The sequence below is a fragment of the Amphibalanus amphitrite genome, unplaced genomic scaffold (assembly GCF_019059575.1).
Source record: "Amphibalanus amphitrite isolate SeventyFive unplaced genomic scaffold, NRLGWU_Aamphi_draft 001209F_arrow, whole genome shotgun sequence".
NCBI lineage: Eukaryota > Metazoa > Arthropoda > Thecostraca > Balanomorpha > Balanidae > Amphibalanus > Amphibalanus amphitrite.
Genome location: NW_024882703.1, coordinates 137,721 through 162,825, shown reverse-complemented (window position 1 = coordinate 162,825; position 25,105 = coordinate 137,721). Strand labels below are relative to the sequence as shown.

General features: G+C 53.3%; 2 protein-coding genes across 5 annotated transcripts; one reads left to right on the top strand and one right to left on the bottom strand.

Moving 5' to 3' along the window:
* Nucleotides 1-720: 720 nt before the first annotated feature.
* Nucleotides 721-25,104, bottom strand: LOC122371136 (fatty-acid amide hydrolase 2-like). Of its 4 annotated transcripts, XM_043347256.1 has the most exons (11): nucleotides 24,557-25,104; nucleotides 24,017-24,106; nucleotides 13,540-13,721; nucleotides 13,076-13,251; nucleotides 12,371-12,669; nucleotides 11,886-12,067; nucleotides 11,512-11,626; nucleotides 10,391-10,546; nucleotides 9,893-10,045; nucleotides 1,401-1,463; nucleotides 721-1,098 (listed from the first exon to the last, which is right to left on the bottom strand). In XM_043347256.1, exons 3-11 carry the CDS (start codon nucleotides 13,704-13,706, stop codon nucleotides 916-918), a joined length of 1,494 nt encoding a protein of 497 aa, XP_043203191.1. In that variant the 5' UTR covers nucleotides 13,707-13,721; nucleotides 24,017-24,106; nucleotides 24,557-25,104; the 3' UTR covers nucleotides 721-915. The 4 variants fall into 4 exon arrangements, with proteins under 4 accessions (XP_043203191.1, XP_043203188.1, XP_043203189.1 ...); XM_043347253.1 differs by lacking the exons at nucleotides 721-1,098; nucleotides 1,401-1,463; nucleotides 9,893-10,045; ... (4 more) ...; nucleotides 13,076-13,251; nucleotides 13,540-13,721 and having other exon boundaries at nucleotides 20,917-24,106; XM_043347254.1 differs by lacking the exons at nucleotides 721-1,098; nucleotides 1,401-1,463; nucleotides 9,893-10,045; ... (5 more) ...; nucleotides 13,540-13,721; nucleotides 24,557-25,104 and adding an exon at nucleotides 24,407-24,439 and having other exon boundaries at nucleotides 20,917-24,106.
* Nucleotides 15,392-19,206, top strand: LOC122371140 (uncharacterized protein K02A2.6-like). The gene is made up of 3 exons (XM_043347270.1): nucleotides 15,392-15,730; nucleotides 16,538-18,922; nucleotides 19,201-19,206. The coding sequence occupies exons 1-3, from the start codon at nucleotides 15,392-15,394 to the stop codon at nucleotides 19,204-19,206; spliced, it is 2,730 nt and encodes a 909-aa protein (XP_043203205.1).
* Nucleotide 25,105: the final 1 nt, after the last annotated feature.

Here is a 25,105-nt window from a genome sequence, read left to right as displayed (position 1 = left end):
TTAGTCAAGATAGGAACAAACTAAGGGCATCATCGTGATCCTCTCGTCAATCCGCATCGAATGATATATATGTTGACCTCGAAAGGTCAAGGTCAAAGGTTGACCTCAGGTCACGTGACCTCGAGGTCATCATGTATATCATTCGATGCGTCTTGACGAGCTGAACACAATGAGACCATCCACGCGTCTGTATCTTGTTCCTGTACGGAGTTATTGGCCAAAAACCTTTGGTGACCTTTGATGACGTCACATGACCTCACAGCTGCCCAACAGCAAAACAGACCTCAAGGTAGTGAAGGTTGATCGTATATGAAGTCAGGTATGGTATATGGGGCCATTCCGACCCGTTTTAGTGGTAAAAACAGGGAGTTGATTTTTCCCCCATTGACTTATAATGGGGAGGTCGCGAAATTGACCTGACCTTAGGTCACCGATATCAAAATTCCGAGATATACAAATTGTAGCTACTAATGACCTAATAACATTCTGCGACTTTCAAAGGCCTCCGACATCTACTGTAGCTCTGGCACGGTGACAAAGTTGCAAAAAAGTGACTTGAGGTTGGGTCATTCAAAGTGACCTGGTGACCTGACCTTGAAAGGTAGGAGGTTCAAACTTGCACACCATGTGTAAAATTGATAAGGGAATAGTCATACCAAATTTCGCGGCGCTACGCGCCGCGGTTTTCCCGCTATTCGCGAAAAACCTCAGGGGGGGGGGGGCGGATATCCGCCCCCCGTCGGTGCGCGGGTTAATGAATCTAGTCAATGGATCCCTTTTAGCATTCCTTTGGATCTGCTTCAACCGTAGCCTTTCTCACTGGATTTGCTCGAGCCGCAGTGTTCTGTCTTCGAGTTCGAGTCTGCTTCAGCGGCAGTGTTCCGTTACTGGATCTGCACCAGCGGCGGCGTTCCGTTATTGGATCTGCTCCAGCTGCTGGAGGACGGCGGCCATCAGGGGCCGGCGCCGCTTCTCCTCTGTGCAGCGCACGGCCAGCTGGTACAGGGCGTCCGCCTGGCCCGGCGGGATCGGCCCGGCCCGGCTGTCCAGCGTCTCGTGCAGGCTCTGCTCGTCCACGTGATCCTCCACGTGCGACAGCTGCCGACACGGGGTGCCGCTCCGTCAGTCGCCGGTGCACGGGTCACGTCATGAGGGGGCCTCGCCTGTCCGTACTCTCACTGGTCGACCTAGGTACATACGCCAAACACCCCGGCAGTTATCATCCTCAAACACTACAGCACCACCAGCCCAGATAATTTCACCTGGATCAATCGCCACGAGTCAAACCCTTCCTGCCCAGCTCCTACCAACTGTGTACTCATCGGGCCGCGCCCCTCCCGCGCCGTGGTCTAACCATAAGCCGACAGTTCAGTCGGCCCCCACCCTTACTCAGTACTCACCAGGTCGAACCCCTCCCTGGTCTCATCGTACGGCGGTAGTCCAGTCAGTAGCTCCAGTAGAACCTGCCGAACACAAACTCTCAGCTTACACCACACACACACGGCCGGCTCGCAGAAGCTTGGCTGGGGCCCGAGCAAGCCGCTGCTTTCAGTTCGTTCCTAATATAGGGTTATTTCGGTAAGATGTAATAAATAACTTATTTCAGAAACCTCAAGATGGGTGAAATTTACACAAAGCACATAGCGTTTGCTGATTTAACCCTCGCCGGACCTATTGGTTTTCTACATACGCGCCGGCCGAGGGGGGGCGGGTACGACCCCCCCCCCTCGCCGTTTCGCCCCTGGTGGAGCTAGCGCGTCGCGGAAAAAACGAGCGTGTGCGCCGTTACGAGACGCAGAGATTGGTACCCGATTTTAAGGTCATAGGTCAACCGGTGACCTCTGAGGTCAGGTCAAGTGCCCCAGGGTACGGTTCAGTTTTTGGTGAATAACTTCGCAAAAAACGGCCGCAGAGCCGCGATTTTGGCAGCATCGTGTTCGCCTCGCTCAGGCGCGTCGAATGATATACTTTTTGTCCGGGTCAGGTCAACTTTGGGTGTTGACCTCAGGTCAAGGTCAGGTCAGCACCCCCAGGTCACGAAGTTGGTCGAAAGAGGTCATGTCGCATATCATTCGATTCGGCAGGTCTTCCTGAGTCCATTGGTGGCTTTCTCGACTCGCCAGCTCAATTTGATCAAGAGTTATTGACGAAAAACTAATATGACCTTGATGACGTCATAAATGACGTCACGCAAGGTCAACATTGCAAAAGTGACGCATCTAACCTTGCAAGGAGTGCATCAAATCACGATTCTGTGTGCTTGAGATAGTTGGAGATCGTTCCCGGCGCCAGAATAGCAGTTTTCATTTTTCCCCATTGACTTACCTATAATGGTGAGGTCACGAAAATGACCTGACCTCATATGACCTTTAGGAAAAATCCGAGATATACAAGTTGTGAGACTCATAATGGATACTAGATCCTGCAAGTTTCATTTCCCTGTGACATCTCCTCTGGCAGTGAGGGCGTTGCGAAGTTGCGACATCTGAAGACCGTGCAGAGGTTCACTTATGACGTCATAGGTCAGTGACCTGACCTGACCCAAAAATGCGGTTGGTGTCAAAAGATGCGGCTTGGATCAAAGGTCAGGTATGCCAAGTTTCAGCTCTCTATCGCCAGCGTGTTCGGAGCTATCGCGAAAAAAACCCTATGGGGGGGGCGGCACCCGCCCCCCCCCCCTCGGCCGGCGAGGGTTAAGAGCGTGTGTATGTGCACACATCATTAAGATTCAATGTACCAGTTAAAAATTGTATGAATTTTGTCCTACCAAATGCATGAAACTTTAAACAAAGAGATTTCATTAGCATGTGTTGAAGGATCTCATGTCATAATGCGTGACAGAAGACTTACGCATGAGAGCCGTCAGACATGTCAAGAACCTTCATGGCGCCGCGAGTCGGGTTCAGTGGCACCAACAGGTCGAGGACGACCCAATGACAGATCGGCGGCGCTGTCACATACTGCAGCTACATCGAAAACCGGCCGTCAATCGACGGCCAAAATGTCAACAATGAGAAACGGACAGTGTTTGGTGACAGAGTGTCGGTATCAGTGAGCAATGAAACGGATACGAGAGAGGCACGGATGAAAGGCAAGGGTCACTCAGGTGAAATTCATCGTGTTTCATTTGGGGATAAGAATAGCTAACGATTAGCAGCATGTGTGTGACACAATGTAGGATCTTTATTATATATGTGCAAGTGTAAATATACATACATAGGTATGTGTTGTGTTACTTGCGTAAATAGGTGAATGTAAAAAATCGTCTCGAGACGAGGGAAATAAATTTTAATTTCAAAATAGTGAAGCTGGTTAAATGGTTGAAACTAAAAAAAAGTGCTATGTCTTGAATACCTCCATGATTTAACCCTCGCCCGTATTTGTGTTTTTCCAGCCGCGAACGTATAAGGGGGGGGGGGGGTCCGTTGGACCCCCCCTTGCCGTTTCGCCCCTGATCAAGCCAAAGCTTCGCGGAAAAAACGAGCGTGTTGCCCGTGACGAGAGGAAGCCGATGATACCTAATTTCAAGGTCCTAGGTCATTGGTTGACCTTGCAGGTCAGGTCAATGACCCAAAAGTCGGGAACATCGGGACCTGTTAGAACGTCGTAAAGTGTGGCTACTACGGGGTTTTTCGGGGTGCTGATTACGAATATCATGTTAGTTTTGATCACAGATGATGTCTTCATGCATTTAGTCCAGGTCGGGTCAGGTCAGGTCAGGTCAACCAGTAGGGGTCCTGCCGGGTATTCCTAGTAGGTATCAACCGCCTCTGACAGCTTCGTAACATGTTACGAAGGCACCAAAACTACTTCGTAAATGTTCAAATGGTTGCTAAATTCGAATTCAGCTGCAAAAACTGGCCTAGTAACATGTAAAACTCGAAAAAGTGAACCGAGGTCATCAAAGGTCAATGACCTGACCTGACCTTCAGGTGACCTTGACACCCACCCTAACGCATGGGGGCAACATCATATCACATGTTTGAACGCTTGAAACCACGAAAAGACTGCAAACGCGCGGCTAATGCGAGCCGACATACGCCGAATCGCGATTCCGGCCAAACATGGTCTCGAAAAGTAGGTCACAGGTCAAAGGTCATTGGGGTCAGGGTCATAAATTTTCAGAGTAGGTGTAAAATTGATTAACGCGAGGGTACTGAAAGTTTCGTCGCGATCGGCCGCTTTTTAGGCGAGTTATTCGCGAAAAACCATGGAGGGGGGTCCGTTCGACCTCCCCCCCCCCCCTATACGGGCGAGTGGCAGGGGGTTGATGCAACCCCCCTCCCTAAGGTTTTTTAAAGATAGCGTAAAAACGGCGCCGCCAAATTTGACACAGCCTATGGGGCAGCCTTTTTGCATATGTTCTGAAAAATTTCAGGTCCGGGTGACCTTGGGTCAGGTCACCAGGTCAGAAAACTGATACAAGGTTATGGTTAAATTTCAATTTTCTTTATGCACCTGTCCAACTCACAGTTTTGGACGGATTTCCTTCAAACTTGCAGGGTGTGCTAAGTTCACCGAGTTGTATAACATATAGTTGGTTTTTTATGTCACTGACCTGAGATCAGTTAGAGGTCATTGCGTCGTAATGTTAAACCTATGGGAAAATACTCAATTCGGAAAATACTGGAGATATCCGCTTCGTTCTATCACTTTTGTGCTTGGAAACCACAGTACTTAACAGCATGTCACTTGGTGCTTCTTTATTTGGTGTACTTATCCATCGGTCAGGTCAAATGAGGTCAAATGACGGTTGTGCAAATAACTTGTCACATAATAAAGATACAGCTTTCAAAATGGTATAATTCTGTTCCTCTTGAAGAGCCGAGGTGAATGATGTGCAACATTAAGCACTTCGACCATTCCTTAAGACTTAAGTTGTACTTAAGATGTGCTTAACTTTTTAAATACAACTAAGAAAAGTAGGTATATCATTCGACGCGCCTTGACGTGCTGAGTTCACTGGTGCTTTTCTTTTTGCTTTATCTTAATTAGATCAAAAGTAATAAACGAAAAACTTTTGACCTGTTTTTAGCGAAATGTTTACCCCCCAAAACCCCCCTAAATATTGACCTAGAGCAACCAAATTTGTACAGGGGTGAGAACTACAGGGGGCCCACCTAACTACCAAATTTGGTGTTTCTAGGTGCCATAGGAGCCATTCGCAAGTGGGGGGGGGGGGGTTGCATCAATCCCCCCCCCCCCCCGCTGCCAGGCCGTGTTATGAAAAATGCCCTGCCAGAGCGAGGGTTAAACCTTACCGATAGCCACGTTCCCTACATTATTAGGCAATTATCCAGCCTCCAAGCTCCGAAGGGTGTTTACCTAAATTGTTTATCCAAGCAACACGCACAGTCATCTCTGTTTACTCAACCGAAAGTCCCGACAGGTCTACTTTCAGCCACGGCTGGACCTCCCATGACTGAGAATTCATCAGCGATTTTCCTGCGGCTGAGAGTTCCCCGTAGATATTTTAGAGTTACATCGAGCAGTATTGTCAGAAATCAACCACGCTCAATTCCAGGAGAAACTATGAAGTTTCACTTCAAACGATTCAATAACCGTACAAATACCGTACAAATTAGTTAATTCACATATATCCTTGCATTTGAAAAGCTGTTTACTCATGGCAGAAGACATCTATGTATATGGATTGTCCGCACGTGGCTCCCGAGAAGAGCTACTCACACTTGACACTGACACTGCGATGCTCAGCCCCCCCCCCTCCCCCTATTTCATCCGCCCCCGGACGTCCCCCACGGTACCGGAACGGTATGTATACTGAACACATGACGAGCCGACTGTCACTCGCCGTCCCCCGACACAGCTGACCTTCGGAGATACAGAAACTGAACATCATGGTAGCGGTTACGGCGTGTCAGTCATGAGCCGATTAGGATCTCAGGTCAACGGTGCAAGTGCATCGGACTGAACTGGTTAGCTTGACTCGGGGACTTGAAGAATCTTTTTACCCATCACTTCCATCCCTGAATGAGTTAGGGCTTCGATGCCTCGACGATCGGCACAAGCGGGTTTTGACGGAGATTGTCTGCAGTTGGTGGGGGCAGCTGCAGCCAGTCAGTCAGTGAGAGTGGGAGGGGCCGTGTGGGTAAGCATAACCAGGCTTAAATTGTCAGTGTAAAGAACTTCTAAACAGGACAAGGGCCAGTTTGCCCAAATCCTACTTAGTCCTAGATCAAGCTCTCAATTCACTCGTCAAAAATATTGGTGAATCGATGTCTAATGAGCATTGTGCTTGGTACATCCAATAACACTTTGCCGTTCAAGCCGCTCTAGGGCCCAGCTCAAGGAGGGACAAGCACCTTCCATAGGAAGCGCACATAAACAAGTCCCAACAAACGTTTCCGAAAACCGATGTTTCTTTCAACCAATTTAGCCCATTTATATCAGAGGTAAGTCAGCATCGAATGGTTACACCCACGTGGCCGTCGCCGCTCTCGGTTTCCGGCAGGCCCGCTGGTCAGAGTGGCCACGCGCGTGGGCGGCTGACCTTCAGTCACGTGACCTGGCCTCCTGTCACGTGACAGTCAGCTGTCGCGCGCGAGGTCAGCGGCGGCGGCGGCGGCGGCGGCGCGTTCAAAGGTCGCCCCTCCCGGATCCGGTGCGCCGCCGCCGTGTCACCGTTCGACAGGTGACCTTTCGGGGTGGGCCGGGCCGGCCGGCCGACAGCGCCGACCGCACACGGCCGCAGCCCCGTGCAGCAGCTTGACTGGGGTGTTGAGCGAACAGCTTTTGCACATATGTTCGAACAAACGGCGAATTGGAGCGCTCACCCTGCATCCGAGCAGGTATTTTAACTCTGGGCATTGGTTAGGTGCCTCACGTTTTTTTTTTTTTTTTTTAATCTCTTCACGTCGCTAAATCGTTTCACAGCCGCAAGGTTGACAGACGGTGTTCACTACACTCGACATGTAGAACAAGCACCAGCCAGCCGCAGTACGTAACTGCAATCAAAGCAGCGACATGACGACAATGGCCCTGTTCCAGTCGCACTTCCTAACACCTCTAAACTCCTCCAAGAGCAAGATAGAGGAGGTTGGAGCAGGGCCCTTCTAGGCTTTGTAGGGGTTAGAGCTGCCACTGGAACAGGGAAGCAATCTTGGAGGAGTTTAGAGGTATTAGGAAGTGCGACTGGAACAGACCCTATAATTTACCATCAACAGAAACACTTAAACACTACACTCTCTTTGAAAACGATAAACCATGAACAAAACAAAAACTGTAGGTAAATGTCATCAGCGATGACCGTTTCACACGGCCTTCAGGGCCATTTCCATGGCGACCGTTTCACACGTGTTTTAGTTTTTGCTGTTATCAGGTTTATGCCGTTAAGAGAAGACTGACTGGTCATTGTTAGGTAATCGAAGGATCGGCTACATAGTCCATGGTCAGTGTTGGGATCTATGAGTCGCATTTGAGAACATAAGCCGAGGAGACTCTGTAGTAGTCAATAAAACAAAAAGCCTGAAGATGCAGCGAGGATGACGCGATTGCGATGCATAAGCTACCAATACATAACTAGACAATCAAAGCAGGTTGACGCATGGATGTTAAGTGTATTATGAACGTGAAATCATCAAGAGATAGCCAACTAACTGAAAATAGAATTAATTGCATTAAAAGGTAGTATAGCCCACGTGCGAACAGTAACATTGACGTCAGACGTCACCTTACCACACTGACGTCACATTTAGCAGCCTTACGCATTCACTGTGGGGTCACAAAGTGCAAATGAAGGTCAAAGTGCATATCAGAAAATGACAGCAACCACAGTACGCAATGAGAGGTGCGTTGCAGTTTTTAATAGAAGTGCCTAGTATGACCAACCCTTAATTAGCTCTCGTCGTGGATGATGTCCCTATTTCGAATGAAAATTGACAAAACGCTAAAAAAGCAAACTTACACATAAAAGCGCATATACCTATCCTAAGTTTCAGAAAACAATTGTTGGGATTGCCTCGATATTAACATTACTCACGGATTAAATAATTTGACAATGACAGCACATACATCTCGTCTGTCGGGTTCCGTGCCACAGGGTTGCCGCAAGGTAGGGGAATGGGGGTGGGCGGAGAGGACATCATGTGACTGCGCGCAGTGACCGGCGATGGGCAGTGGGTGGGCAGAGGGGTTACATCACGTGACTCCGCGCAGTGACCGGCGACGGGCAGTGGGCGGGGGAGGAGTCGTGTCACGTGACCGGCGGGCGGTGGGCGGAATAGACTGACGGGCGAGGGGCAGCCTGTGTGGGCAGCCAGCTGCTGCCTCCAACCTTTTGTATCATATAACCTTTTGTATCATACACTGACTGCAATGGCACAATGGCATATTGGGCTCGCTGGGTGAGTCAGGTGGGGCGGACAGTGCTGCACCAATAGCTGCCTGGCCAGTTTATGTCACAGATTTCAGTGTATCGTTTGTTCAGTCTGAATGCTCCTTTTTCAAAAACAATTACCAGATAAATGATGATAAAAGACAAATGTAACGCACATCGGATACTGGAGTTCGCTTCCGTTGGCCATAAGAATTCACAGTAAACCCGCGCCCTGATGGGGTCTGCCGAGCAACGCGGTCTGATGGGGGGGGGGCATTTTGCCCCCCCCCCCCCCCAAGATCTCGAGGACCACGCAACATAGCGACAAGCGGCAAACGGCGTTGGATAGCCCCAACGGGGAACTACCTTGTGATATAATTTCATTGACCTCGGTCTAACCGATGACGTCACAGGTCAGGTCAAAGGTCGAATTTTCACCGTTTACAGGCATTTCAAGAAATGCGTAGTAAAATCGAGTAAAATGCATTTCATTGAAAATGATCGATGGGGAAATGTTCGTCAAACACATATTTTGCTATTCTAGGTCACTGATACCAGGTCAGGTCACAGAGGTCAGGTCACTGAGGGTCACAAATTAAAAATATCATGTGATGCATGCTTTATGGTCCATTTTATATGCCAAATGCGATTATGTAGGACAGGCAGCCCTTGGGGTCAGTTGAAATTATGTTTTGGTTAAGGTCAGGTCAAGGTCAGGTCAAGGTCAGGTCAAATTAGGTCAAATTTCAAAGTTGATATTTTTGCATAAAACTGGTATCGATTCGATGCAGCTCGTCACGGAGAGTTCAATGGTGGTCTTTGTTTGCGCTACGTGGTCTAGAATTGCTAAAAATTGAGTTCAAAAATTTGACGTCATCAATTTTGAACAGTTTTTTTCGCTATAACTTGGCCAAAAAAGGAGGTATCGATCTCAAATTTGGTATGTATATCGAAGAGCGCAGGGACTATCACATATATTCCATTTTTTCGAAATTCGAATTTTTTTGAATTTTTTTGAGTTTTTTTTTCTTAAAAAAATCATTGTTTTTGGTGAAAATCACAAAATATCGAAAATCCGAGATAGCAGTTTTGTAGCGCTGTCTTTTATCTACACAACCACAAAAAAGAACTTTAAAATTGCTTGTTAACTGTAGATTTGGTGAGCGTTTCAAGATGTCATGTTTTTTGCTCATTTTTACTCGAACATGACCTCACTTTGACCTCAATAACTCCTGACCCAAGGTGACCTGTGACTTGAAATTTTGTATGAAGGTGTCAAATTGATGCCCAGGAAGGTACCTAAAGTTTGGCGGCGCTGCGCGCCGCCGTTTTCTCGCTATTTAAGAAAAACCACATGGGGGGGCCAAAATGCCCCCCATCAGGGCGCGGGTTAAAACAGAGGCTATATATATATCAGCTCAGGCTTTCATCCAATGGATAACAGGCCTGTGTCCTCGAGCAGATCCTTGCATGATGCTCGTTCACAGCTGATGTCATAAATTCCCTGCGTGCGTCTGCCAGCTTCCATCTATGACACCTGTCACATTCGATACTCACGATGCCGAAGCTGAAGGTGTCCAGCTTGACGGAGACGTCGCCCCTGAAGGCCTCTGGCGGCATGTAGGCGGACGTGCCGAGCACGGTGCTGGTCAGCAGGGTGGAGGTGCTGCGGCCGCCGTTCACCTCGCGCGCCAGACCAAAGTCGCCCACCTGACAGCGGCCCAGGGGAGGGGCTGGTGAGGAGCGTTCATCGAGGTGAAAAAATACATTTCAGGTGAAGAAAAAAAGTGAATGTTTGGTGGCGAGATACAGACGGAGTGTCGGAAAAATGTTCCCTACAAAGAACTGTTTGATTGTGAGGGCAATTTCACCTGCCTCTACTGGAACTGGCTTTGCCACTATCATCCTATTCTGATAAATGAATACACAACCACTCACCCATGCAACGAGCTCACCACGCAGTGATGTGACGATTCAGAAGCCTCCCCTCCAGTCACCCTCGACATCAATACCCTCTCATAATTCACCTGCCCTGTCGGCAGCTTCGTGACCCACCTTGGCGGTGAAATTGTCATCCAGCAGGATGTTGGCCGATTTTATATCTCGGTGGATGAGCGGTCGTTCCCGACTGGTGTGAAGGTGGACCACGCCGCGCGCCGTGCCCACGGCCACCTCCAGCCGGCGGGCCCACGGCAGCGGCGTGCTGTTACCCTGAAACAGAGGACAGTGGGGTAAAATCGCGGTGATCGCGGCGAGGGAGTGCTGTTACCCTGGAACGGAGGACAGCGCTGTGAGACTAGGCGGTGGAGGCTGGTAGGAGTGTGCTGTTACTCTGGAACGACGGACAGCGGCACGCACGCTCCAGAGGGCGCTAATACAACGACAGAACAAGCAGTGATGGCTGAAGACTGTTTCACATGGTAAAAGAATGGACAGGAGCTATTATTTGGGTTGGATGCCAGATGGTGCTTCGTTGTAACTGGTATAGTAATTGTCTTGCAGTAAAAAAAAAATGTCCAAAATGAGAAAATGAAGGTCGCTTGTTGTTCACATGCACTTGTTCAAATACACTTGTAGCATTTGCATTAAACACAAACAGCAAACAAACGTCAGATTCAACCAGTTTTCATAAGTTGCCATATGCCAACTAGGTCCACCTGACTAACCCCGCGGTTGAGCGACAGAATCGACATTCGATACCTCACTGCCCGGCCACCGTTTGACATTCTGATTGTGGTAAAACAAGGCCAATGGCCGGCCGTTTACCGTCAGAGGCCAAACCACAAGCATTGCCCCCCAGCCCGTCCCGTCCTGTCCTGCCGCAGCCAGCGGGTTGGTCCGGTGCTCCGACAGAAGAGTGGCATAAGCAATACATGGCGACAGTGGTGTTGCCTCGTATTGGGGACCAGGATATTATCCTTCGTGTGGAGGAGGGTCATGGATGGATAAGTTGTTGTCGTGTGAAGAAGAATCTAGGTTTATTATTTCAAAACGCCTTTCTCAAAGAATAAATGTCACAAATAAAGTGTTGGCACTTAATCCAGTTTGATCAATTAATTGTAACAAGCTATGTCATAATGATCCCCAATGCACGGTGTAAGTAAATGAAGACAGACAGATTAGGGTATGATATTCAAACAGTGATATTCAAACATGTTCAGACAGTCTGGTCTCACCTTGCAGGCCAGCCGATCCTGCAGCGAGCCGTTGGACATGTAGCTGAACACTAGGCAGTTGTGGGCGCCGTCACACGAGAACCCCAGCAGCTCCAGCAGGTTCGCGTGTCTGAAACTGAGGGCAGCACGGGGTTCACACGGGGAGCCAGCAGAGTACTGAGAAGTGTCTGAGACATCACGGAAGTCACACGGAAACTAGCGGAACCTGCAGATTCGAGCCTCTGGAACTGAACCGGCAGAGCCTTTCACAACCAAGAGCTACGTAACGTAGCGGACAATCAGACGCCGTAGAAGACGGGCGATTTTATGAGCCACCCATCTACGATAACTTCCATCATCGCCGCTGCCACCCTCTCGGCCGAGTGGCGACTGACCTCGACATGACCTCGACCTCTGTGCGGAACTGTCGGCGCACGGGTTCGGCGTCCATGAGCAGCCGTTTGACGGCCAGCCGCTCGGCCGTCTCACACGTGCCCAGGTAGACGGTGCCGTAGGCGCCGGCGCCCAACCGACAGCCGCCCGCCGACACCGGGCCGTCGTCAAACTCGTTAGTGATCTGCGGGGGATGCGAGTAGGGGTTAGAATATAAGGCCGGCGTAGGGGAGAAGAGGGGAGTGTTGTCAAAAGAGTGAAATAAAATGCGATATATAGTGTGGTAAGTTATTGGCTGTGACAAGCTTGACCAGTTTTCAGATTCCCTGTCGTGCCGTTTCACAGTTCAGATGAGCGTTTTATCTCCTATATACATTCACAGTTCTGCACTTGTCCCATGAATTTCAAAAGACTTACCATGTCTATCACTATGATACTACTGAACAAGAGTGAGTAAACCACGGCCCGCTGCAGTAGAAAAGTTCACCTTCTCTAGGTAGCAGTAGCTGAAGTGTCTGATGTCGGCGGCCGGCTCGGGGCCCGGGTCCGCCGCCGCCGCCGGCTCCTGCTGCTGCTGCTGCCGCTCCTGCTGTCTGTCCAGCCTCTCCTGTTCGAGCTGCATCTCCAGCTGGGTGACCAGGCCCGGCCGGTCGCTGCGGTCCGGCGCCGGCGGCTCGGCGGTGACCGGCTCACGGCGCAGCTGGTCGGCCAGCAGCCGCTGGATGGCGGCGTCATCCAGCGGCTCAGAGGCGCCCGGACCGTGCGTCGGACGCGCCATCGGCGCCACTGCAGAGGGGGGGGGGGGGCGGGGTATAGTGAGCTAAACATACAGTGGTTGGTGGAGGCCGGGGAGCACGTCACTTTACGAGTACCGAGGCAGAGTATAAGCTGAAGTGCAGCTCCTCGTCTGGCGAAATGGATCACTATTCGCTAACCATCCACACACAGCCACACAGCAGTTGGTTCCAGGATCCCAACAGAATAATGTCGCCACCGGATAACCTGGTCAGACCGGTAGCCGGTCCGCTCAGCTGGCGGCGGCGGGACCTGACCTGACCGGCGGACCTGGCCGCCGTCGGCGACCGGTTACCGACCGGTGGCGTCACCTACCCAACCGGTCCCATCCGAGGCATATTCCATCCCTCCCATACCCACGAGAGCACCGTCCCATCTTCCCACCACAGACACGCACCATCGAGCACGTTGATGTTGATGTAGTCGGCGGCCCGGTACAGACTGAGCTCGGTCAGCAGGGTCACCAGGTCGTCGACGGTGGGCCGCTGCTCGCGACTGCCCCAGGTGCCCCACTCGTCCAGCACCAGGTCCGTCTCGCTGCGGCCGCTGCGGGCGCTCTCGGCCTCCACAAGCCTGTGGGAGAGGCGGGACACAGCGGCGTAATGCGGCGACATGGCGTGCCTGAGAAGTTCTCGCCTGAGCCGTGGTCTAGATAGGAGCGAATGTTCACCTGCAGCTAAGACGATATAGAAAATGAAACATTAATGTGAGCAATGAACTTTCAAGACTATGACAATAATCAAGCGAGTCAGGCACTGGTTCACGTCGCCGATCAGACGAGCCTGGTGATATCTCACTGGTTGCGTTATCTGGCATCATCGACAGGCGCGTGGCGAGTATTTCGGTGAGCCGGTGTCTTACTGGACGTGTTCGGCGGTGAAGAGTGCCGTGTCGGTGCCCGGTCGGCGCACCCGACCCATCAGCGTCCTCCAGGCGCCGCGGGTGGCCAGCATCTGACCCAACGTGTGGCGCACGTGCGCCGGCAGACGGCGCAGCTCGGCGTCCCCGCGCAGCGTGGCCGTCTCCATGGCAACCGGCGACTCCTGGCGACAGGGCGGTGTCACACTGATACACACGGCTCACTGGGGCGAAGGAGACGCGCCGAGACAGTTATCGGATCCCAGACGCCGACGGTGGAGCGGGGCCCCAGTCACATGTCTCTCGTTAGGACAGTTGCACCCACGCGAAACGTAGTCGTGAATCGATCGTTTTCAACAGCGATGCGATAAGCAAATGGTCACAGCCCATATCTTGCCTTTCAAGTTTCACTTACCCTCTCCATCAGGGCCTCGTCTAAGGAATTTTCACTGGGGGGGGGGGGGCCAGAGCCTGAAGGAGCCAAACCTAGGGTACCCCCAAATCCTGTTTTCTCACCGGATTTAGACCACTTATTTTTCATCACAGCCCTGTGTTGTGTCGTGAATTTAGTTGCGCTGTTCAGTGTTCGTATCAGCTGCGCCAGAATTGTGCGAGGTTGCTTTGTTATTTTTAGGGAAGACCCAAGTCGTGTCAGCCAGGCCCATGTCGTCCCCTATCTCCGCGTGTGTCCACTAACACGAATGACGTCACGCATGTGGGCGGAGCTATGGGCGGAGCCTAACGCACGCGGCAGTCCAAGCCGCCATATTTGAATTTATATTTTAATAGAATCTTGCCGATATTTTGGGTGAAGTCAATTTATATGGATAGATTGGTGACAGTTTAGCTATACGAATAATAATTTATTATGGATGTGCGTATATTCAGCTTGGAATTGCAATTAAAGTTCCGCACCGCATAGATTCGAACTCGGGACCTTTGGAATACTGCGCGGGCACGCTAACCACTACACTACCGCGACCGCGCGGCGGCCGGCGGCAGGGAGGCTGCGGAGACATGGGGGGACATTTTACGCTTTTGTGAAAAAAGCAAAAGATTTAGCGAAAAACACGTAATAGATAGCTTTCAGAAAATTGTCTGCTCTTTCAGATAAGATACTTAGGTTTGATATATCTTGTGCAGACTTCATTCTACAGTGCTTCGAAAATCGCTCATTTACATGGGGATTGAACGGGGCTTCGAGACTTGACTCCAAATGACGTCACGGACTGACGTCACGAAAAGGTAGAATCGCCGGACGACCCTACCTGGTATATAGGGCCTTGGTGTCAGCTGATTGCAAATTCCGAACCGGCGCCAAGGTGATTTGTAAAATGTAGACGTTTCATGCCCACGCGTTGTAGTCGTGCTTAGTTTCTTATTTGATAGGCACTACGATTGTAAGGACGCTCACCGCCCTCTCGTCTCGTGTTTAGTCACCGGCATCGGCCCACTACTAAGTCCGGGGTGGACTTCCGGTAATGGCGGCGTAGGCGTTGGTCGCGTGGTTTTTTGGTATCTTGTTGTGCGGCGGCCAGAATACATGTCCGGCAGTTCCGGTGATCGTTTTCGGCCGCCCGCCTCTCACGAGGCCACTGTGAAGAGGCAACACAACAAAGTGGCGACTGAGGACTTCGAACAGTGATTTTTCACCATGGATTTCGCGGCGGCTCCCGCGCCGTTTTTGCCCACCGCTGGAGCTGAGCCGGCGATTCCCTGGCCTCGGTGGGTCAGGATGTTTGAGAACTTTTTGTGTGCGGTCGGAGGTGACGCTTTCCCTCCCGCACGTCGCCAAGCTGTCCTCCTGACTTGTCTAGGGACGGAGGGGCAGCGGGTGTTTGAGAATCTGCCACCCATGGAGAAGCTGGAAAGCGAGGACGACTTCCAATGGTGCCTGCGCCGCCTCGAGGCCCATTTCGCTCCCAAACAGAATGTTTGTGTTGAGCGCTACCGCTTTCGCAGCCGGGGGCAGCAACCAGGTGAGACCACCAGCCAGTGGGTCTCCGTGCTGCGCCAGTTGGCCAGCACGTGTGAGTACGGTGCCCAGATGGACGAGTTTATCAGGGACCAGGTGATTGAGAAAACCGTGAGCTCTAAGCTGAGGCAGCGGCTTCTCATGGAAGGGTCAGGTCTGACTCTGGAGAAGACCCTGACTCTGGCCGACACCCTGGAGTCTGCTGAACGAGAAGCAAAGGTGATCGAGGGACCAGCCGTGCCTGTGCCTGTCCAGGCCCTGCAGCCACAGAAGTTTCAGCGAGGGGGGTCCAGACGCCGACGCTCCGGCCCGGTCCCAGCCCAGCAGCAGGAAGGACGGCAGCAGCTTCCGCAGGGGAGGCAGCAGCAGCCGAGACGGCAGCAACCACAGCAGCAGACAGCAGGCCCTGAGTGCTGGGGCTGCGGGCGCCCTGGACATCGCAGAGGTGACCGCAGCTGCCCAGCGTTCGGTAGGAAGTGCTCCAAGTGCGGTAAGACCAACCACTTTGCCCAGCACTGCGGTGCTAGTGTGGTTTCTAGTGTCCAGGTGCTAGCTGTTGGGGCTAGTGCCGTGCCGCTGACCCTTGATGCTGAGGTAGAGGGGCTCAAGGTAACTTTCACTGTGGACTCAGGGTCTCCAGTTTCCATCCTGCCGAGGGACTCTGTGCAGGGTGATCTCGGGGCAGCCGAGGAGAGCCTTTGTGCCTACGGGGGGAGCGTGCTAAATGTGCTGGGGGTGAAAAGTGTTCATGTGTCATGCCGGGGGAAAACCGAGTTGGTCAAAGTGTATGTTGTGCCGTCAGGACGCGCTCTGATGGGCCTTGACCTGATGGAAGTGTTTGATGTTTGTATTGTGGGCAACCGTGTGTGCAGTGTGTCCACCAACCCCACCTGTGTGTCCTCTCCTGAGCCTGCCCAACCCACCAGCCCACCTGACGAGCTACCAGCCTCTCCGGGGGCCCAACCCGCTATCCTGGGGTACCAGCACCGAGTGACAGTTGACCCAGGGGTACCACCAGTGCGCCAGCCACTGCGCCGCCTGCCTTTGGCTGTGCTGGACGCAGTGAGTGCCCGGATTGATGAGCTGGAGGCCCAGGGTGTGATTGAGAAGGTGAGCGCGTCTCCCTGGATCTCACCGCTGGTCGTTGGCAGGAAACGGGACGGTGCCATCCGCCTCTGCGTTGACATGAGGAGGGTGAACCAGGCGGTCATCACGGATGGTCATCCTCTCCCGAGGATTGAGGACGTTCTCGATCGGCTCCGTGGTTCGCTGATGTTCTCCAGGCTGGACCTGAAGGACGCGTACCACCAGCTGGAGCTGCATCCCGACAGCCAGAACCTGACCACGTTTGTCAGCCACAAGGGTTTGTACCGGTTCCGCCGTGTAAACTTTGGTCTGGCGAGTGCCGGCCCTTGTTTTCAGAGGGTGATGACGTCGATGCTGGAGGGCATCCCCGGGGTGGAGGTGTACCTCGACGACATCATCATCCACGCACCGTCCCAGGCGGAGCATGACGCTCGCCTGAAGCAGGTGCTGCGGCGGTTGGAGGACCACCGTGTGAAAGTGAACTGGTCCAAGAGTGCCACCGGCTGCCGTGACATTGATTTCCTCGGTTACAGGATCTCAGCGGCCGGTGTGCAGATCGACCCAGGGCGGATCAGTCCGCTGCTGGAGGCTCCAGAGCCACAGGACGAGAAGGGCCTCCGCGCCTTCCTGGGAGCCACGGGCTACCACGCCCGTTTCATGCCGCGGTACTCGGACCTGGTCGAGCCGCTGCGAGCTGCGCTGCGCGCTGACAAGTTCGAGTGGTCGCCGGCGCTGTCCAGCGCCGTCCAGCGCGTCAAGGACGCCATCCGTCAGTCACCGGCGCTGGGTATGTTCGACCCCGCGCTCGCCACGGTGCTGACGACCGACGCCAGCGACGTCGGAGCAGGCGCGTGTGTGACGCAGATCGACGCCTCGGGGTCGCCCAGGGTCATCGTGTACGCGTCTAAGTCGTTCTCTCCGGCCGAGCGTAACTACTCCACTGTGGAGAAGGAGGCGCTGGCCGTGGTGTGGGCCTGTGAGAAGTTTCGCCACTATCTCTGGGGGCGGAAATTCACTCTGCGCACGGATCATCAGGCTCTGTGTACCATTTTCGGTCCCAAGGGTTCCACGCGCGTCGGGCGGCGTGTCGCGCGGTGGGAGGCCCGCCTGCTCGAGTTTTCTTTCGACGTTGAGTACGTCCGCTCGGAGCGGAACACCGTGGCCGACGGCCTGTCACGGCTGCCGGTAGCCGAGACCTGGTGGCCGGATGATGACGATCTCCAGATTGCAGCTCTGACGGTGGCCGCAGCCATCTCTGAGGAGGAGCTCAGTGACGCCTCGGCGGCCGACGAGTGTCTCAGCGTCGTCCGTGGGTACGTGTCCGGGCAGTGGCCCCGCCAGAGGGACGTTGACCCCCGAGCAGCTGGTTTCTTTCAGGTACGGGACGAGCTGTCCGTACACGGCCAGCTGCTGCTCCGCGGTGACCGGCTGGTGGTGCCAGCGGCGCTGCGCGAGCGCGTTCTGACTAACGCGCACGCGGGCCACCAGGGGGTGGTCCGCACAAAACAGCGGCTTCGTGAGCGTTTCTGGTGGCCGCGCCTGGACCGGCAGGTGCGTGACCTGCTGAAGAGCTGTGAGGTCTGCTCTCAGCACGATGGGCACGTGCGGAGGGAGAGGCCGCCCCTCCAGCCCATCCCACTCCCAGATGGACCGTGGCAGCGCCTCATGGTGGACGTGATCGGTCCCATGAGAGGTCCGTCGTCTGAGCGCTACGGCATTGTGCTCGTCGATATGTACAGCCGGTGGCCGGAGGTCGCGCTCTGCCAGGACGCGACGGCAGACAGTATCTGCCAGTTCCTGGAGACAGTGTTCGCTCGCGAAGGTGTGCCGCTGGAGCTACTGTCAGATAACGGCCCTGCGTTCCGGTCGGGCCGACTCGCCGAGTTTTTGGGTCGCATGGGCGTCAAACAGACGTTTAGTTCGCCCTATTCGCCGCAGACCAACGGCATGGTCGAGCGGCTGAACCGGACGGTTAAGGAAGCCATCCAGTCGGCTCGCCTGGCGAGGGAGCCGCGCTCGACGTTTGTCAGAAAGTTCCTGGGTGAGTACCGGGTCACGGTCCACCCGGCGACCGGAGTGTCGCCCTTTGTTTTGATGAGGGGGCGGGAGGCGCGGACGATTCTCGATGTGACCCCGTCCGATGTGACCCCGTCCGGCCGTGCTGCCGAGGATCGAGCTGTCCGGCAGCATCACCAGTCGTACCAGGAGACCTACAGGGCCCGGTATGACCGCACCGCCACGGCCGCCCCGCGATGGGAAGCTGGCGACTGGGTGCGAGTACGGAAGCCCGGGACGGGCCGGGTCGAGGGGCAGCGCTCTGTGCAGGTGAGCCGCAGGACCGGTCCGGTCAGCTACAGGCTGGCCACAGGTGAGCGGGTGCATGCCAGGCGCCTGGTACCGGGCCGCCCGGGGGAAGCTGATGGCGAGGTGCCGGTGACCTTTTACCCAGTCGGGGGCGAGCCCGAGCCTACTGACCCAGCCCCTGTGACCGTGGACCCCGCTCCTACCGATGATGTGTGTCCCGAGCCGCCCAGGGGTACCAGTCCTGTCCCAGCGGCGCCAGTCGGTGCCGCCCCTGACGAGCATGCGGCCCCGCGCCGCAGCCGTAGGGTGCGTAGGCCGCGGAAGCGTTTCTCGCCGTAGGTTAGGCGAGTTTGCGCGTGTACAGTTTAGCTCAGCACCGTACCTGTGCCTGGGGGTTTTCATAGGGTGTGTTTTCCCTCAAAGAGAGGGGTGGTGTTGTGTCGTGAATTTAGTTGCGCTGTTCAGTGTTCGTATCAGCTGCGCCAGAATTGTGCGAGGTTGCTTTGTTATTTTTAGGGAAGACCCAAGTCGTGTCAGCTGATTGCAAATTCCGAACCGGCGCCAAGGTGATTTGTAAAATGTAGACGTTTCATGCCCACGCGTTGTAGTCGTGCTTAGTTTCTTATTTGATAGGCACTACGATTGTAAGGACGCTCACCGCCCTCTCGTCTCGTGTTTAGTCACCGGCATCGGCCCACTACTAAGTCCGGGGTGGACTTCCGGTAATGGCGGCGTAGGCGTTGGTCGCGTGGTTTTTTGGTATCTTGTTGTGCGGCGGCCAGAATACATGTCCGGCAGTTCCGGTGATCGTTTTCGGCCGCCCGCCTCTCACGAGGCCACTGTGAAGAGGCAACACAACACCCTGACACCATGATTTTTTTTTTGAAACTAAAGAAAAAATAATAGGCCATCCGACCCATGCTTTTATATTAGTTTGAAGCCTCCTCACATTGCCCCACCAGACAGTAATAATCACACTTATCGGTGAGACAGACCACCAATCTGCGCCTACGTACGAACACCACGGGATCCTGCTTCATTACAATTAGAAGCAGGCCGTAACCAGTCGAAGTCAGTGAGGGGACCGGCCGTGCGCGGCCATGTGCATACGTAAAACTTTGGGCTCTAAATTCTACCATAGATCAGGAATTGCGCGGTCGGAGGATAGAGGGCAGGGCCAACGCAACAAGCTCTGCTTAGCGGGGGCTCTGTCCTTGTGAATCCTTCCATTCAAAAGATTCGTACTAAATTTATAAAAAAGAATATCCGAGACACGGAATTGGGCGCCTGAAAAGACGACAAGTAACATATTGCTGAGCGACAAAAATGGTTAAGGTCAGGTAAACAAAATAAACAATTGATAACAGGCCTAAGTAATCGGGTAGGTACCAATGTGCTCACATTACATCCATGTTTCGTTTACACATTTGCTTTTATGTGCACTGACGCCTTGAACTAAAAATTCGTTTGCCTTTTGGCTATTGCCGGCCCCCCCAGTAGTGACTTTTTGCCCTGACTGGGGGGGCCAGGCCGATGACTGCGGGGGTTTGGCCCCCCCAGTTAACATGTTAGACGAGGCCTTGCTCTCCATTCAATACCTTTGTTCATTCTGCTAGCGAGGCGAGACATCAAGAGGTCTACACTTTGCCCCCTACAATAAGCTCAATAAGTCTAACTTATTCATAGAATAAAATATATGGCACCGATAGCTCTCTCGTTTATCGTGTTCCGCTATTTGATAGAGCCACTTGGAGCCTGATAGCAGGGCAATTCGCGTGCGATGAAATCCCAGACCCCGCAGTCTGGGACACGAAAATAATGTGGTACTTACAGCCGGCCGACGTGCCAGAATATTCAGCCAACTTATATCGCAATGTCTCAAGCCGAAATTGGCACCTAAGTATGATCTATATCAGTGTGGCACAGGCGTAGTTCATTTCGATAATGTTAGGACTTCTATAAAGCAGTGAACCAAAGGCAAAAGCTATTACCGAGCCGATCTGTAAAGAGCGTCATTCTGGCTCCATTTATTGAACAAAATAAATCAGCGCGTTATTTAGCAGATCAAAACAGACTGGCAGGTCACGGTGGAGGTGCATATATGGTAGATACGCACACTCAGTTCAGGTAATGCAGCGATGGATTACAACGGTTCCATAGCAGAGCATAGTTGAAAACTGGCAATGATTTAGCTGAGGCCCGTTTGCAATCTGGTGCCTAGCGTAGTAAAGGTAGCAGAGTTGAGCTCAAGTCTAGCACACGACGCAAGTCGGTAGTGACCACGAGACAAAACTTTCAATCCACCATCCACCGCCGCCTCCGCGGACCGACAAGAGGCACGGGGTGATGCACACTACGTATAATGTGGAAGCACCATACAGCTGAACCATAGCGCAGAAAAACTATCCATCGAAAGCTACACACCAAAAATAATCTCCATACAAAACCAGCGTTGTTGCTCGGCTCTACGACATAGGATCACAACATGCCCACTGACGTGAAATGCACCCAGCTCTCCAGAAACTCCAGTTAATTCCAGCACCCATACACCTATCCACATCGTACCAACGACACTATACCGTCCCGATAAAGCACCTTAAGCCCGTATGAGCACGAATCGCATTGCACGCTGATAACGTACAATCCTGACCCTTACCTAACGCTACAAGTACAAATTCCTGGACAAGACGCCACACCACACACCGGTTACATAAGACCCGATACCAGCATCACATCGTGAACCGTACTCACAAGGCCCTGATGAGTTGTGCATTCTGGCATAATCAACTGCACCAACAGTCCAACTACGCAACAAAGATGCTACAAGCTGTAATAGCAAGGCATTTATCAATCAACTGTCATGGCAGTGCTATAGGACGCTGACATTTTGAAAGCACCACTGCAGATTAAAACGTGTTAACAATCATAAATTCTCAAACACGTATTTAATCAACAGTCCGGCGATCGCGCGGCATGCATGTGACGCACGCGGTCAGGTGAGTGAGGATTAAACAACTTTCTACCGACTACCGTGACCCAGCTCCAGCACCAGCCGGCCGATTCACAACAGATGTATCCTCATGTCGCGAGTCATGCCACCACATGGTAACAACTGGAGATAATGGCAGAAACTGGTAAAATAAGGACACCAAGCGATTAACCTACATTCCACTAGCCCACTGACTCATTGCAATCGTCAGCTCCTCAATGACTGTAATGGATCCGAATGTACGTCTAGAAATAGCAATTTGTCAAAAATTCATCGACTGCACTGGCTAATAGGTATATGCTAATGAAGGTCGAATGCGGTCAGAATCATCCCGAGTACCAAGTGATAAGATACTGGTAAACTGGTAAAGCTGGTATTGATGACTGCCTAAGATTTCAAGAGTCATCCTCCCTCTACAGGGGCTATTGATCGATGTCACCGCTCAGTACTCACTCGATCTTTGACGGGCTGACCCAGCCGCCGGCCAGCCGCTCGAGCTCGGAGGCCACTGCCAGGCTGAGATGGTCGCGGCCGCGGCCGGCTACCACCTGCAGGCCGACCGGCACGCCCCACGAGCCCAGGCCCAGCGGCACCTGCGTCACAGGCAGCTCCAGCACGTTGAAGATGGAGGTGTAGGCGAAGTTGAAGCCCTTGAAGAGCGGCTGGATGTGGTAGGGCGCCGGCGTCGGGTGGGTCGGGTAGAGCAGCACGCCGTCCTCGCCGAGCGCCGTCTCCAGCTCGAGTTTGAGCGTCTCGCAGAGCCGCAGGCAGCGGCGGCCGTGCTCCGAGTCGGGCGACAGGCCGTGCTCGGTCAGCGCCAGCACGATGGCCGGCAGCGTGTGCTCCGACAGCATCAGACACCACTTGATCAGCTCCCAGCCAGGCCGGATGGCGCCGCGACGCTCGCGCAGCTCGGCCGCGAACGGCGGCGCCTCCGTCACGGCGGCCATCTTGTGCGCCCAGATCTCCAGCTGGTGGAACATGGACCGCAGTCGGAGCGGTCGCACGCGCACGCCGTGGGCGGCCTCCAGCAGGCGGGCGGCGCGACGCATCGCGCTGCGGATGTCGCCGTGTACGGGACTGGCCAACGGGAAGCCGCCGTCGTCCTCTGCCAGGAAGTAGCGCAGGTGGGCGGCGCGCGCCGGCCGGTCCAGGCTCAGCTGGTGGGCGGCCGGCGCGGCGATGACCCGGTACAGCGGCAGCAGGTCACCGGCGTGCCGGCACATCGGGCCCGTCACCAGGAACGTGTTCAGCTCGCCGGTGGCCAGAGGCAGCTGACCCACGTTCGACACCACGTTCGACGTCGGTTTGTGGCCGAAGATGCCGTTGAAGAAGCACGGCATGCGGATGGAGCCGCCGATGTCGGAGCCGAGGCCGAACGGGCTGCCGGCGGCGGCCAGCAGCGCCGCCTCGCCGCCGCTGCTGCCGCCCGTGATGCGGCTCGTCACGTACGGGTTGCACGAGCGGCCATAGATGCGGTTGGAGGTCTCCCACCACATGCACAGCTCGGGCACGTTGGTGTGCGCCAGCGGGATGGCGCCGGCGCGGCGCAGCAGCCGCACCGCCTCGGCGTCCTCGTCGGCCACCACGTCCCGGCGCGCCCACAGCCCGACCGTGTGCCGCATCCCGGCGATGGCGATCGAGTCCTTGGCGGTGAATGGCACGCCCAGGAAGGGCGTGTCGCGCTCGAGGTCGGCCTCAGAGCGGGTGCCGCTGGCCACCAGCGCATCGGCGGCACGTGCCTCCTCCAGCGCTGCCTCAAACCGGTGCTCAGTGACGCAGTTGAGCACTGGGTTCACCTGTTCTATGCGCTCCATGAACGAGCGCACCACCTCCTCACTGCGCAGGTGGCCCTGACGGATCTTCAGTGCAAGGCTGGCCGTGCTCTCAAGCAGCACCAGATCACGGATTGGTGGCAGTGGCTCAGTGCGATTATTGTAGACCAGTCCAAAAACCAGATCAGAGAACATTCCCACCAAGCGGTAGAGCAGTTTTAGGATGTGTCCCATCCATACCTCGCCACGTGAATAGTCAAAGGCATATGGCGCCACCTTAGAGGAAGATTTGATTGCCATTTGGGGAGGATGGAGGACAAGAGTGGCAACAAGAGGAACCAAAACACTTACTGGGTTGTGGGTAGCAGGTAGCTTCAATGAGATGAAAAACAGCAGGTAGAGTGGACTTCAGTGCCTCCAGAGGTATTTACTGCATGGTTCCTGAAATAAATAAAGGTAGACAATTTATTAATATATGGAAAATACACTAAAAATTAATCATGTATCAGGAACCTGCAGATTTGGAAAGGACTTCTTGGTTCTTATATTCACACTCAACAGAAATTACAATTATTAACATAAATTGTTGGGTAACGGTAGCGCTGGCTTACACCTTCTCCGCTGGCGCCAAGGTTGAAACTAATCAAGGTCACGTTTATTGTGGGGGTTCATATGGCAGATGGCTCATGGCTGCCTTGGACCGGCTTGGCCTTGTTGTGTTAACTTAAAAGTGCAACTCACGGTCATAGATACTAGTGCAACTGGGTCTGGAACTGCTCAATGGAACCGACAGTGTCAGTGTAATTTTTACCACAGTGTATATAAATAACTTTTACCAGACAAATCCACACTCCACGGTGAATAAAAACTAATTATTAATACAAGTCATACCTTGCGCAAAATATGCCCAACCAATCGAATTTCGAAAAGCAACACAAGAAAATCGCTTCGAAAAAGAATAATTCGAAAGAAAACATGTCGATATCAAGGTCTGTAATTTCCACTTCATCAAGTTCTTTTCCCCAGACTTGAATCAATGACGTCATTGACAGTGCGAAAGTTTCCACGTTTCCACTGGCCGCAAACGGTTTTATAGCCTTGCCGCAAACGCACTACGGATGCATCTCACGCATTACATATAAAGAAATTATCGTGTCACACAACCGCTAATTGTACATTTTTCTCGTTTGATCTCTTTTCTGCTGATGTCTGGCAGTTGACGGAACCAGACAGAACCTTCCGTTCATCCCAATGGAGGTGTCGCTGCAGGCCAAACCTTGGCCAAACCGGCGTTCAACGGTCAACCTATGTACATACATACTGACCGCGGGTTCGGGTCGCTTCGGTGCTTCTTGAAGCTTCCACGGTACACATATGATTTTCTGAACAAAACACGAATCAGACGTCACACCAAACCACGGTTACCGCCCCTATCTTTAA

Bases quoted from the DNA above. Each gene is read 5' to 3' on its own strand.
- LOC122371140 (XM_043347270.1), top strand. From the start codon at position 15,392: ATGGAGAAGCTGGAAAGCGAGGACGACTTCCAATGGTGCCTGCGCCGC. The intron at 15,731-16,537 runs GTGATCGAGGGA...CCAGTGCGCCAG, and splicing joins CTGCTGAACGAGAAGCAAAG to CCACTGCGCCGCCTGCCTTT.
- LOC122371136 (XM_043347253.1), bottom strand. From the start codon at position 23,965: ATGGCAATCAAATCTTCCTCTAAGGTGGCGCCATATGCCTTTGACTAT.